Below are 15,298 nucleotides of genomic sequence, written 5' to 3' on the forward strand. Positions count from 1 at the left end.
GAATTTTCCAGATGTTTTTTTTCTTGGTTTCTTTAATTCTATTTTGGTCAAAGAACATACCCAGGCTTCCCTGGTGGCGCAGTGGTTGGGAGTCCGCCTGCTGATGCCTGCGTGTCTGGAGCCTGTGCTCCGCAACAGGAGAGGCCACAGCAGTGAGAGGCCCGCGTACCGCAAAAAAAAAAAAAAAAAAAAAAAGAACATACCCTATACGATTTCAATCCTTTGAAATGTATTGATACTTTTTATGGACCAGCCTATGCTCTCTATTGGTGAATTCCATGTGCACTTGAAAGGAATATGTATTCTGGTTTTGTTGAATATTGTGCTCTAAGAATGTCAATGAGGTATAAGATAGTGTTGTTCATTTCTTCTGCGTTCTTAATGATTTCTCTCTACTTGTTATTTCAGTAACTGAGAGGTGTGTTAAAATCTCCAACTCTTAACTGTGGATTTCTCTATGTCTCTGCCAGTCTTTGCTTCGTGTGATTTGAAGCTATGTTAAGTGGGTATACACTAAGGATCGTTATCTCTTCCTGATTAAATCATCCTTTTATCATTAGGAAATGCTCCTCTATCTCTCCAGTAAATTCTCAAAGTCTACTTTGTCTGATAAGTATATGCTCTATTCTTTTTTGTTTAACTATGTGTCTATATTCTAAATATGTGTCTTGAATACAACATATAATTGGTTTAAAAAAAATTCAGCCTGACGTTTTCTGCCTTTTAATTGTTTAGTCCATTTCCATTTAAAATATTTTTTTTTATGGTTGGTTTCAAGTCTACCATTCTGGGTTTTTTGTCTTCTACTTGTGTTATCTGTTCTTTGTTCCTCCTTTCCTGCCAACTTTTGGATTGATCAACTACTTTTTCAGTAATCCATTTTATTTCCTCTGTTGCCTTTTTTGGCTATATCTTTTTGCTTTATTTTCTTTGTGGTTGCTCTAGGGCTTAACTATTATCCATTACTTATCACAGTCTATCTTGAATTAATATTATACCTCTTCATGTATAACACAAGAACCTGACAGCAGTGTATTTCCCTTCACCTTGCTCTAGTTCTTTGTGTAATTGTAGTCATACATTTCATTTCTACATATGTTATAAACCCTACAGTGTATTGTAAATATTTTTGCTTTAAACAGTCATTTTTTTAAGTCAAGATGTGGGGGGAAAGAGCTTTTATATATACTCAGTATCAACACTTTTCACTCCTTTGTTTAGATCCAAGATCCATCTGATATCATTTTCTTTTAACCTAAAGAACTTCCTTTAACGTTTCTTGTAGTGCAAGTCTGCTGGTGAAATTCAGCTTTCATCTGTCTGAAAATGTCTTTATTTCACCTTCGTTATTGAAGGATGTTTTTGCTGCTTATAGAAATCTATGTTGACAGGGTCCCCCCCACCTTAACACTTTCAAGATGTCATTTTGTTGTTGCATTGATGCATTCCGTTGCATTGCTTCTGATGAGAACTCAGAGATTATTTTTATCTTTGTTCTCCTATATATAAAGCATCTTACTCCCCGCCATAGCTGCTTCTAATATTTTCTGTTTAGTTTTCAGAAATTTAACGATGATGTACCAAAGTGTGGTTTACTTTATTTTGCTTGGGTATCAGAATCTTGGATCTGTGGGTTGATATTTTTATCAAATTTTGAAATTCTCTTTCCATAATTTTCTCAGATATTCTCTCTCTCTCTCTCTCTCTCTCTCTCTCTCTCCCTCCCCCTCCCTCCCCACCCCTTTCTGGAACTCCAGTTACATGTATGTTAAGCTGTTTGCTATTATCCTCCAACCCCCTGAGGTTTTATTCCTTTTCTTTTTTTCCGGTCCCCTCCCCACCTTCTCTTTGCTTCAGTTTGAATACTTTCTAGTGCTTGTCTTCATGTCTTCAGATTCACTGATGGCAGCCCATCCAGTGATGTTTTGCATTTAAGATATTGTATTTTCCAGTTCTGGAAATTCCATCTGGTTCTTTTTTATAGTTTCCATTTCTCTGCTGAGATTCCCCATCTTTTCATTCATTTTAATTATCTTTTAAAGTTTAAACATTTTCATAATAGACATTTTATAGTTCTTATGTCCGAATTCTGATATCTGTGTGATCTCTTGATCTGATTCTATGGCCTGTTTTCTCTCCTTGCAGGGGTCGCATTTTCCTGGTGGTGTTTTTGTTTGTTTGCCTCTCAAGTAGTTTTTTATTATATGTTGGACATTATGGTTCTCACAGTCTTGAGAGTCTGGATTGTGTGATCCTGCTTTGAGAATATTGCATGAAAAAGAATGGAGTTCTAACAGGCAGTTAAATAACTGGAGGACCAACTTGACCCCACTGAGGCTTATTTTTAGTCTTTGTTACTATGGGATTAGGGTAGGATTCCCCTAGGGCTCATGTATCCCTACACCTGAAGCATGGCCTTCCTGGAGTCTCAGCTGCGTGTCTGGGGTGTTGAGCGAGATCTCTCACTCTGGCTGTCAGATGCCACTCAGTTCCCAGCTTCCCCGTAGCTTTGGTCTCCCAGGCCCTGTGGAGCCTCCCCTGCACACGTGCAGTTTTGCATTGACTAGTGACTCAAGTAAACCCTCATGCAGATTCCCGAACCCCTCCTGACCCCCTCCCCCCTCCATTATTCTGTCCAACATGGTCCAGCTGCCGCAGGGCCCCAAACTCCAATCCTTGTTTCCTGCTGCTGTGTTTGGGTCCCACTTCTCCTGAGCCATGGTTTGGAAAGTGCCCATAGGTCGAAATCCAGGACGAGTGAGGGTCTCACTTGGTGTGTATCCCTTCTCTCAAGGATCACAGCCCGTGCCTGTCTTGTCCAGTGCCTGAAAAGAGCTGCCTCTTATATTTTGCTAAGTTTTATGGCTTTTTATGACAGAAGGTGAATACGATACCTGCACCTCCCTCCTGTCCTGAACTGGAAGCTAAGCCTAGGTTTGATGTCACACGGACCTGGGTGTGAATCCCAGCTCCACCACTTACTGGCTCCGTGACCTCGGACAGTATACACAGCCTCTTCAGTTCTCAGTTTCCTTATCTAAAAAGCAACAGTTTGTTGTGAGGACTGGATAATACAAAGCATGCCTAGCATGGTGCTTGGTGTAGCTAAAGGTCTCAGTAGCTGACAGCCTTTATTAATCCTTACATTTCCCTTAGTGAGCGAAGCTGCCAGCCGCTCTGGATACGATCACTGCCGTCACACAGTGAATTAACATGTCATTACGGAAGAATACGTCTTTGGTGGTGGTCATTGTCTTAAACATTCACTTTATGCAGTTAATTTTAGGATTGGTTTTGGTTTCTTTAAGTCAGGAAGTAAAGGCCTTAGCTTTAAAGTTAAAAGTTAAAGTTAAAGAAAAGTAAGACTGTGCAATTACCAACTCATGAAAACATGGCTGGACCCTTCTGGCTTTGGCTGTTAAGGTTTTCATAGCCAAGGAGAGGGCAGCTGTGTTAATTCCTTCCACACTAGTTCACTGACACGCCCTGTGTGTTGGCCCCGGCTGGGGTCTAGAGACACAGTGGTGCTTGTGACAGGAAGGCACCTGTGTGTCCCTTTGTGGTAGAAACTGATGATGTTTGTGGAGCCGTCATCCCAGGGGGACTATGGAAACAAGAAGCGTCCCCACCCTCCCCTGCGTGATAACAGCGTGAACATGGACGTCACGCAGGTCCACGCGGTTCTCCGCCAGAATGTTCACTCTCAACACCCTCCGGGGCTGGGCCAGCAATCCTGGGTGTCGCCGAGGCCCTGCGGGGCCTTCTCTGGTGGTGACATTCCCTGTTATGTCTTCTCCACACCGTCCATTTTTAATATGTTCTTTGCCAAATGCATTCTTTTTCATTCCGCATCTTCCTCCTCGGCTTCTTTTTTATTTCTTTTTGATACTTACTTTCACTTGGACACACACCCACACTCAGAAAAACCCTTTTATATTTTTTTTCAGTGACCTTTTTTTTTTTCTCCCGCAGCAGGCAGCACTGGGGGGGGTTCTTTTTTCTTCTTTTTTTCTCATTCTTCTATTTAAAATCTAACGGGCGTCTTTCTGTTCCTCTCTCCTCTAGTCTGCTGTGGGCAACTGCTCAAAGAGGCCATGGCAGACAAGTCCAAGTACGGCGAGATGATCCGGCCCTTTTTCGAAAAGGAGACCGCAGGTAGGCCACACTTGCCGTGACTGCCACGACCTTCCAGGCTCTGAAGAGAGATTCCCCTGTGTGAGGCTTGCTGGGCACGCGGGGGCCCAAACTGGGGAAAAGAACCAGGGAATGGAAATTGGGCTTTCCAGCAGGCAAAGGCTCTGGTTTTGTTCCCTGGTTTGTCCCCTTGGCTTCCAAGTGAGGGGGAGGGGTCTGTGGACATGATGCATTTCACTGGTGGTGTGGAATGTTCCTGGTTCTCAAGAATGCTTGCTTTCCATAACTGATAACGCTTAAAACTGGGAGCCGGGGGTACTTCCCTGGTGGCGCAGTGGTTAAGAATCCGCCTGCCAATGCAGGAGACACGGGTTCGAGCCCTGGTCCGGGAAGATCCCGCATACCGCGGAGCAACTAAGCCCGTGCGCCACAACTACTGAAGCCCGCGCGCCTAGAGCCCATGCTCCGCAACAAGAGAAGCCACTGCAATGAGAAGCCTGCTCACTGCAATGAAGAGTAGTCCCCGCTCGCTGCAACTAGAGAAAGCCCACATGCTGCAACGAAGACCCAACGCAGCCAAAAATAAATAAATAAATACAATAAATTTATAAAACAAAACAAAACCAAAAAAAACCTGGGAGCCAGGAGAGGCCATAGTGCAGCCCACCTCCTTCATTAGTTGGTGTACAGAAAAATACCATCGGACAAGATTCCAATTTAATCATCAGTCAGAAGGTAGAAGGTTCAGACAGCTTTGCAGATAGGGAGGGCTGACCAGCCATTGGTCCTCAGGGGAGGCTGGACCAGATCATCTTTCCAGACCCCTCTGTGACCTATGCTCTGAAAGCATCCCCCAGATCTGACCCCCAGGAAGGGCACCACTGAGACCACCCTCTCCAGCCTCCTGAGTCCACAAAGGAGCCACGGAGAAGGGACCGAGGTCCTGAGGACCCCGTCCCCGGGGCAGTGCGTTTCCCACACCCTCCTCTTCCACTCTGACGTAAAGGGCTGTAGCTCCTCTGTGCAATCAGTCCAGGCTCGTTATCAAGTCTGACACGGACAGGTACTTGCTGTGAAGAAAACCGACCCAGAGAGGAGGGGCCGTTGTGATGGGCAGTGCGTGGGTTGTGAGGATGCCCTCCCCTTCTCCTACCGTTTTCCGGATGGAGTCAGCTGACTAGGAGGCGTGGGACAGGCCGCTTGCTCCTGACCTCAGCCCGAAGAGCCCCCCAGGAAGGAGGTCCCGCCTGGCCCTCCCAAGGCCCTCCTTGAGGTGTTCTAGTCTCCAGGGTGAAGTTCAGGTGAGGCAGCATGGGATCCCTCAGGCACAGTGATCTGCGTGGTGAGACACGATGATCTCGGCGGGCGCGTCTGTTCATTCCTGTGTCACCGGGGTGGTGAATAGGATGATGTGTGAACAGGAGCCCTGGGCGCCAGTGAAAACCAGTGCCAGCTTTGGTGCTTCCCTGTCCGGCTCAGATCCCGCTGCCCTCCACCCCGGCCACGTGGCCCAGGCCTCCCAGTGGCGAGATGGAGACAGAAACCCCGGGTTGCAGGGTTGCCGTGAGGACGGGCTGGGGTGTGCGCGCCCAGGGGTGGGAGCAGCAAGCAGGCGCCCCCTCAAGCACACTTGCCCTCCAGCGAGGCCAGCTTCCCCTTTATTGGGGCAGGAGGGTGGGGGGAGGGTGATGTGCACCCCAAAGAACATTTGTTGCATAAATGAGGGAATAGGATAACGAGTTAATAGGTTTATGTCATTGTAAACGTTGCTGCGCAGTATTCCATTGCACAGACTGGAGGGTAAGCTGTTTAATTCTCCACAAGAAAGCATTTTGTGCTTTCTCGTGGAGAAAGAGAGACGATGACCAAGCAGACGAGGCACTGTTGACAGTGGGTAAATCTCTGACAAGGGGACGCAGAAATTCCTTGGCTCTTCTTGCAACTTTCCTGTACTTTTGAATTTTTTTTCAACATAAAAAGTTACGGAAAGTAAATATTCAGGTGGTTTCCATATTTGCACTCCTTCAACAATCCTATGATGCATCCTCTTGTACTGGCACAGGTTTGCAGACACCCCTAATTATCGTAGGATAAATTGATGCCTGGGACCCATGAGCGGGTATGACTTGTGACACTGAAGTAAGGTATCCCCCTCCCAGCTGTGTACGGAACGCTCGAGTCCTCCACGGCTTTGCCATCTCTGGGTATTGCCAAGTTATTTGTTTTCTATCGTGGCTGAAACAAACTTAGTGGTTTAAAACAACACAGATTTATTATCTTACAGTCCTAGAAGTCAGGAGTCCTAAAATCACGTGTTGGCAGGACTGCATTCCTCCCTGAGGAATCCCTTGGGGAGAATCTGTTTCCTTGCCTTTTCCAGCTTCTAGAGGCCCCTTTCTCCATCTTCAAAGTCAGTAGTACAGCATCTTCCAATCTCTCTCTCTCTCTGACCCCTGAAAATAAACCCAAGGAGCCTTTTCAGTGGTGGGCAAGAGGCAGAGTTGTTTAGGGTTTTTGTTTTGTTTTTTTCTTTTTTTTTGGTGTACACCTAGGAGACGGTGCAAAATTCCCAAATTCCTATAAAGTGAGCGAGACCCTGGTAGCTTCGATCTTCAACGCTTCGTGCTAAATTTTTCCCTCTGCGACCTTCTCTTTAATTAGACAATGTAGCTCTATACTTTTGCACTTCCTACAGAATTAAAGACACAACAACCACCAATATCATATCTTCCTAACAGAAGCAATAAATTCTGTCATTTCACTAAACCTGATCTCACAGGGATAACAAAGAATGCATTTACATTCATCACCACTAACAGGGGCTCATTAGTGGGCTGTGGAGATGCTGCCGAGAGAACCAAAGTGCTCGGCTGGCAGGACGAGCTCGGGAACCACCCGGGTCTGGCCGCCCGCATCACCACCAGCAGAAACAGGACCAAAATTTAAATGATTCTCCACTGAAGTCGGGTTTGAAAACGAGGTCAGACTGAACCCGGAAGCTCTGCGTGGCCACCTCGCATGACAGCGGCTGGCAGCTTCTGGAAGCCAGCATTGCTGGCATCTGGCATCGGGGTCTCAGGTGCAGGTGCAGATCTGGGGGTGGGAATCAACCACATCACACCTGAGTTCTGAACCCAGTAGGAGACAGACACAGGGTCTGCTGGGAGCATCGGATGGAGAACGTGGCAGGGATCCGAGGGCACAGTTGGGCTTCCTAACATGACCCCCGCCCCCCAAGTCCAGGCCTGGGGACAAGCCAGTTGGGATGCAGAGGTGACACCTTACAATAAACGGCCACACCCCGACGGTGAGGATGGGGAGAACAGCCCATGCCCTCCCCAGGAAGAGCCCTGAGTAGGGGCTTAAATGGGAAGGGAATCCCTCTACACCAGGGGTGAGGGCCCGCCAGCTGGAGGGTGGGAGCTGGAGGGACAAGGCCCGTCGGATGAGTGATTCTCCTTTCCGGACAAGAGTGAGGCGGGGTGGAGGCAATACATCCTCCCAGCACTGCCCTGGATCAGAAGGTTCTTCCCGAATCCTCATGAGCAGCGAGGCATGGCCCTGAACGCTTTCAGCCCGTTGACAGAATTTTCTGGGAGAAGGAGACACAGCTGCCTCTCCGCCTTGTGGGACCATCAAGGCAACGCAGATTTCCCTTCTCAGAACCCTGGGCGTGTTTCGGACATCTCTGCTGGGTGTCAGCAGCATTCCTGGGAAGCCCCTGCCAGTGGTTTGCGCGTGAAATCCAGAAGGTTCCAGAAATCCTATAAGGTTCAGGGAGCTCATCTAAAGGGGCAGAGATTCTTCTAAGGACATAGCGGCCTCATCCCCGGGGGCAGAGCCCCAGCACCTCGGAGTTGGCGGATGTCACTGCCCTGCAGCCAACCTAGTGTAGAAACCGCCCCCTCATCACCCCCTCTGAAGGCAGGCAGTGCCTTTCCGGGGGCTGGACCTCCTCCACTGGGGACTCTGCCCCGTGCTCCTGGCCGCTGGCTGACTCAGCCTCACTCGCTGCCCGTCTCTCTCTGGGATCCCTGCCCTCTCTCCACGTGCCTCGGAGCTGCAAGCCCCAGCGACGGGCAGCATGGTTATCACAGTGCGTCCCGGCCACCCTCACAGTCCCTGCCGCCACCAGCGGCTCAGAGAAGAGATCCAGATGCCATCTTCCCCCCAGGGAGCCACTTCCTCTTATTTCCCCCCTGCGGGGCCTCATGATGTGATGTCCCAGCCGTGACCTCTGCAGGCTCCGTTATGTTCTTTTTTGTCCTCACAGGTGCTGCCAACACCTCCTCCTTTCAAATCAGCAGCAAAATTAATAACTGTTGCTTTCCCATCTTTCCACATTTACTGGGCAAAGGACTCCAGGGCCCCATCTTAGCTCATCCTAAATCTCTTGATCCTGGGCTTTTGGTGGCCACTCTGGATGCTGTGGGGAGATGCTTATTCCGAGCTCCGGATTTTGAGATACATAGGTCTGACCTCCTAAACTCGTTCCGACTTGAGCTGCGCTGAGCAAATTTATTCCCTGGGCTCTGTGCGGTGCTCCCAGCGTGGCCACCTCCCCGGCAGCCATGGAGCGGGGTCCGACGACGACCCGCAGGGCCAGGCCGCACGTCATGCAGGCTTGACGGCCCGGGAGCTCCCGTCGCTTTTACGTGGGTGCAGAACACGTACAAACTCTTCTGGGCCTTTGGAAAAATAACTTCTCAGCTGCTCGTATGCCATGTAAAGTCCCACGGTCCGTGCTGGTGGGCGCTATGGCCAGTGGGCACTAGGGCCATGCGTGCAGTTCTTGTTTTCTCCCCCAAAATCAGGCAAAGGAGCAGCTAGAGCTCAATTCTGTGCTTCAGTCACCGGTGAGTCACAGTGGCCACCACCTCCAAATGATGTGCCCTGAGCCTTCTCTGGGCTTCATTCCTACCAAAGGGCCTTCTGGAAGGTGAGATTCCTTAACCCTCAGGCTGCGGAGCTTCCCGAGGAAGGCAGCCCCCTGTCTTTGCCCATTGGAATGTCTCATTTCCCAAGTTTCACTTAGTACAAAAACCAACCCTTCTCATGGGCCTCAACTCACCCCATCAGAAAGAAGTCTGCATTGCTTCATTTTTAGTCCTTCTCCTGGGAATTTCGGCCATAACTTACGGTCCCATGGCTGTTGGCAGTAGGTATAACCTCATTCCAGATTGCTGGGTCTAATTAGTGGTACACCACCGTCTCTTTGCTTCAGAAGGGTTGCCTTCTACCCGGCTCTGGCCATTGTTTTCATTCTCGAATGTTGCTTGCGCTTCCTCTGGAGCCCGGTGACCCAGGGGAGATATTAAAACAGCCAAAGGCATATTTTGTCCTTGTTGGTTTAAGTCTTTGCTCTAAGTGTGTGAGATGCTTGTCTAGATCCGTCCCCACTGTGCTCCGAACGTGCTGGGATTGTCAGGTTGGGGGACCACTGGCGAGGGCATGTCCTCTGGGTGGGGTTTTCAGGTTAGACCCTAGCTTTTCCCATCTCCTGTCTCTCTAGGAGCGGAAGGGAGAACTGTGCACCCCAGCACCTGCCAACCTGGCTCACTGGCCAAGTTACAGGGAGCTCCTAAGTCACTTCACCTCTGTAACCAGCCCCTGCCAGCACTCCAACAGCTAGAGTGATTCAATTAAAAAAGGCCCAAATTCCTTGGTGCACACGCCACACATATACTGACTTTCAGCTGAGAAAACAGCTATTTAATTGGCGTAATAACTTTCCCCTGAAAGCGCAAGTCCTGGTGTGTAGAAAAGGTAATGCGGAAGACAGATCATTACCAAGCGTTACCTGTGCCCCCTCCCGTATACCCCATGTCTCTGAAATATTTCTATCTGGAGAAGGTCCCTCATGGCCTAATAGAACCTGAGAAGAGGTGGGAGATTTGAGGGAGATTCCAGACTCTAATTTGCACCCTTTCTGGTAATGAGACCTCACCACAGCCAAGGCAGCCATCGGAGCACAAACAAGCCAAACCAGCCCCAAATTGGCATGATTATGAGCGTTTTCGAGAGCCTTCCACGAGTCCATATCCCAAGAGGCATGGATCAGAGCTCAGCCGAAGTGCTGCCTTTTTTTTTTTAGGGGGAATTAATATTCTCATCACTAAATGCACGCCAAAGATTCGACAATACACCAGCTTTTCTCCTTTGTTAAAACCTTGCAAAGAGTTGCTGAGTTGAAAGACAAAGTAAATCTTCCCATCCGAGGAGGTAAGCGGAATGCTATTTCTTGTTTTTTAACAGTGCGGCCTTGGTGAGCTGCAAGCTGTCGTACTGCAGAGGGGAGACCCCGAGGGACCCCAGCCCGTTTCCAGCAAGTCTTTGCATGTGGTGTGTTTGTACCAGCTGAAGACAGCGCATGACTCTCTAAATAATTTACCAGTTGATTAATAGACTCACAGGGGTATAATTAGAAGAGGGAGAGACAGTGGGTACAGTAACCGGTACAGTGCTTGGGGGAACAGGAGCCTTTATTTTTTTAAAGAAACTTTCTAGGGTGCTGGGCGTTTGAAGATAACTTGGGAAGAGCTCAGTGCCTCTTCTCTTTTGAAGTGGAAATAGGACAGTTTGAATCCATCGAGTTTAATTTTTCACAAGCTTTAGGGGCCCCGCAGTGCAACTCCCTTTTTATTATTGAAAAAACTCTACATTTTTCTTTCATTTTTCCGCACACACGCGTGCGCACGCGCATGCACTCCAAGCAGTGAGTAATAAACACATTAATTTACTCTTTTATCCAGCGTGTATTTTACGCACTGCACCTCCCCCGGATGTGTCCCCACACGTCCCCTTGGTGCCCCCATCCAGAGCCCCACTGTCGGGCTGCCTATCGGTTGATGAATGGACACCCCTGTAATTTATGCATTTTGAAGGCACCCTCACCTCGCGGTCTGACAATGCTTTTGAAGTAGCTCCTTTTTTCCAGTCAAACTTTTGACTTTTCCGCTGGGACTACTACAAAGGTTTCCTTCTGGAAACTAGGTAGGAGTCTTCCTGCTGAGACGGCCCAGCAGAAGCAGTGGGTCTCAAAGTCGGGGTGCGTTGTGAGGGCCAGAGGCCTGTAATGAGGACAGCTGTAGAAAGCTTTATCAACAGGTTTGCGCCCCTAGAGGGTCCAGCTCTCAGTTTGTAAAAACTAGACTTTGATTGCAAAAGCATCATTATTAAAACGATGCTTTGCTGGGGCATCAGCCAAAGGTCTGTGGCCAAAAGGTTGCAAAGCTATCTGTTCAGTGGCCAGAGCAGTGGGGAAACTGAGGCAGCGAGGGGCTGTCAGTTCACTCGTGCATCTGGTCAATGAAGCGTCTCTCTCCCCGCAAGAGTGGGGCCTGTCTACTGTTGCCATGTCGCCAAAGAGGGGCAGCTCAGCTGTTCTTCTTGGGCTGAATGTTCATCGGGGGCTTGCTGTGTGTCAGGCGTGCAGATCACGAAACAGAAGGGGAGCCCAGAGGTGCAGGGTGTCCTTCTCCGACCAAAGCTTCTGGAAGCATTTCCCCTCCACGGGCAGCCCTGGTGGTTTCCAACCCACTCAGCTGTGAAATCGTCTTCGACAGGCCAGGCCCCAAGGCCCAGCCTTCTCCTCCAGCTAGGAGGTCTCCCTGCGCAGCCGTCTGGCCAGCCCCTCACGACCCCCTCCAGGCAGGTGTAGCTCGAAGCCCCTTCCCCTCTCAGAATGCCCCGGAGGGGGAGCTGACACCGGCTTTCTCCTCGGGCTGGGAGTGAGGCCTGAGGTGTGGAGGGGAGGCTGCCCTCGGTGACCTTCTGCGGCCCCTACACCACGTCCCTGGAGACCTGCCAGGGTTTGTCAGCTAGAAGGCAGCGCTGCAGCTTCCCCATGGGGAACGTGGCACAGCTGTAATCGCCGGGGAGGGGAGTGCGGGGCCCATGCCCTCCAGCTTTGCCCTGAGCGAGAAGGGGGCTCCGGGTAGAGCAAAGTGGGGGGGGTGCGATGGGGCAGAGAGACGCAGGAGGCAGAGGTGAGGGAGAGAGAGTACAGAGCGTAAAGGAAGTGCCCGTGCCCTTCCCTCCCACCCGTCCTCCCCGGGGCCTGCTCTGGGACCCAGGGGAGGGGGCGGGGAGAGACACCTCCCTCTTCCTCACCTCTCACCTGGCCTCCATTTACCCCAGCTGTGACCTTGGCTGCTAGAACTCTGATCTCACCACCCTCTCTCCACTTGGTCGGTCACGGTTAGGTTACCGGGAGGTAAGAAGGACCTCGTCTGGAACCCCTCCCAGCACCTCCCGCCACGGGCTTCTGCTTCTGCTCTGTCTGCCCCCCAGTCCCCATGGCCAGCGTGGCTCATACCAGGAGCTCAGCTAGTGTTCGTGGGTGAACGAGCGATTTCACAGCTGAGCGCCCAGCACGTGCCCTGGGACAGTGTGGGGCGGCAAGAGCAGGTAGGCACGCCCTGTGGCGTCAGGGGCCCAGAAGCTCCCCTCTGCTGCCTGCATTCCTGTGTAGGTGAGACCCCGTTTGTCTCGAAGGAACAAAGGGAGAACAGGCCATAGAATGCAGGAGGCAGCCTGACGAGTTTCTAGACAGGTGGCCAGCGACGGTCACTCCTTGACAGTCAAGGGGGCAGCTGCAGGTTTGGGCTGTGCGATCACCCCTTGATTCCAGTTCAGTTTCTGCCACTGCCCAGCTGCGTGACCTTGGGCAAGTCACCCGACCACTCAGAACTACGGTTTCCTCATCTACAAGGGTGAGCTTTTCACAGTATCAAAGTCATGGCTTGTCAGGTACCTAAATGAAAATGTGTCTGTAAAATGTTTAACACTGTGCATGGCACATGATAGGCCGCTTATCGGATACTTACCAGTATTATTATTAATAGTTATAGTATTTTCATTGGCGTAATTGTAGGAGAAGTCACGGTAGTAGTAGCAGGATTGTTGGGTAGACGGATGTTTCATATGCGGATTTTTTTTGGTATCGTATTCTCTTCCTGTGACTAATGTCAGCTTTGGGTGCCTGGTCCCTATGGTCACCAGGAACTGGCAGAAGCCCAGTCTGCTCCACGTCTGGGGCTCAGTTATCTATTGCAGCCACCCTGCAGCGTGACAGCATAAAAGGACATCTGTTTCATCATGCTCCTGATTTCGTGCACTGGCATTTCAGGCAGGGTGTGGCAGGGACGGCTCCACCCCACACGGCCTTGGGCCTTACTTGGCATGGCTTGAACAGCTAGAGGCAACTGGGCCGGCTCCTCTGGGGCCTTACATGTTGTTCTCGGCTCTGGTGTCAACCTGGTTCCTTGGTTCTTCTCCCTATTGCATCTGCTGGGGCAGGATTCTTCATCCTCATGCCTGGGGCCTGGAGTGAGATGCGTGGACCGTCTGGGGCTGGTCAGACCTCTCTCTGTGCAGCCTCTCCACATGGCTAGCTTGGGCTTCCTCCCAGCCTGGCGGCCTCGGGTTGGTCGGCGCCCCTTATGTGGTCCTAGCTTCCCCCAGAACAAGCATCCCAAGGAGGCCCAGGGCGGCAGTGGTGGATGGGGTGGAGGATGGGGTAAGCTATGTCTTCTGCTGAGCCAGCCTCAGAAGTCCCAGAATGAACTTCCATCAAGCTAGTCAATAAGACTAGCCCAGATTCAAGGCGGGGGGGGGGGGGGGGCTAGAGTCCCCTCTCAGCGTTAGGAGTGGCCACCTCTAATCTGCCACCCTAGGGAAAGCTTGCATTGAACGTTCTGGTTTGGTTCAGGATTGGCTGCATCCCGTGACTCGGTGAGGCTGAACCCAGATGGCCTCATGGGTCCTCGGAGCTGGGGGTGGCCTGACTTCACACGTGCCACGTAGGGGCTTTCAGGGAGCTCAGAGAACTGAGAGTCCAGTTCTCTTTTAAAGAGGAAGAAACCCCAGCTGGGAGGTAAAGTCACTCACCCAAGGGCACGCTGTGAACGAAATGCAGAATGGAGGGCAGAATTCATGCTGTTTCTTCCCCTGAAAGGCAGGCAGAGAACAGAGGTGGAGCAGGTGGCCCCAGAGCCTGATGGCCTGGGTTTAATTCTGGGCTCCACGACCTATTAGTGTGTGGCCTTGGGCAAGTTACTTCCTCTCTCCGTGCCTCAGTTTCCTAATCCGCAAAATGGGGTTGTTTTGAAGATTACATGAATCAATACTTGTATTAGAGAAAATACATGCTCAGAACAGAGCTGAGCTCACAGTAAGCACTATGGCACACATGCTTGTTAAGTAAATAGGCCATCGCGTCTTTTTGACACCAGAATACAGGGCTTATGGTTGTTTCCTGGTTTCCCAGTAGCTGCTGATTTTCTCCTCACAGATCACGTGGGCAACGGCATTCTCGCTGCCCTTGAGATGTGGGCGGAAGTAACTGGTTCTGAGCCCCGACTTCATTAAAATGGAAGGAAAACCGTGCCCCTTAAACTCTTTGATCCGCAGTGTACTGTTAATGTTAATACTCTGCACTTTACAACAGTCTGGTCCGCATCTGGACTGCTGGCCTCTTCTCATTTTCCACTGAAAGATGTAAAACTGCGTTTTAAGATTAACTAATTACCAAATCGTTATACACAGTGTGTCTAAGTGAGCATTTTTATTAAAAGTCTTATTAATTTACTAAGGGAAGCCCCATTTATTTACAGAAGAATGGTTTTGTTTTTGAATTTTATTTTATTTTTTATACAGCAGGTTCTTATTAGTTCTCTATTTTATACATATTAGTGTATATATGTCAATTCCAATCTCCCAGTTCATCCCACCACCACCACCCCACCCCAGAAGAATGTTTTTAAATGTTTTTTTTTTTTCTCATCTAAAACCTCATTAGCAAGAGAAGCCCAAAGGGCCCACTGCTGGAGAGCCACCTCTCAGCTGTGAATGGGCCAACAGTCTTGGCACCTCAATCTTATCTTTGCTTTTGGCCCCAGTAGACGTGGCAGAGAGGGGAGTGATAGAAAGTGGGTAGCTGCTCACTGCGGGATGACCAGGCTCCTGGTTCGTAAGAGTCCCAGGCCTAATGTACTCTTCTAGACTTGAAAAAAAAGCCAATATTAAAAAATTGTCGGCAACTATAAGAAGAAAACTTCCTGTTGAAACCCATTTGCTAATTGTGGCGGGAAATAAAACTTTTATTTTATTTATTTATTTTTTAAAAATATCTGTTTATTTATTTGGCTGCACCAGGCCTTAG

The 15,298-nt window shown here is 49.8% G+C and overlaps 1 protein-coding gene across 4 annotated transcripts in view; it reads left to right on the forward strand.

The window, feature by feature from the left end:
* AK8 (adenylate kinase 8) overlaps window positions 1-15,298 on the forward strand; it is a 130,554-nt gene that overhangs the window by 53,903 nt on the left and 61,353 nt on the right. For all 4 annotated transcript variants that reach the window (XM_082621062.1, XM_082621063.1, XM_082621065.1 and 1 more), the window contains one exon: window positions 4,066-4,155. In XM_082621062.1, coding sequence (XP_082477188.1) covers window positions 4,066-4,155 — 90 coding nt within the window. The remainder of the gene's footprint in view (window positions 1-4,065; window positions 4,156-15,298) is intronic.

The sequence above is a fragment of the Mesoplodon mirus genome (assembly GCF_964341445.2).
Source record: "Mesoplodon mirus genome assembly, chromosome: 1".
Taxonomy (NCBI): domain Eukaryota; kingdom Metazoa; phylum Chordata; class Mammalia; order Artiodactyla; family Ziphiidae; genus Mesoplodon; species Mesoplodon mirus.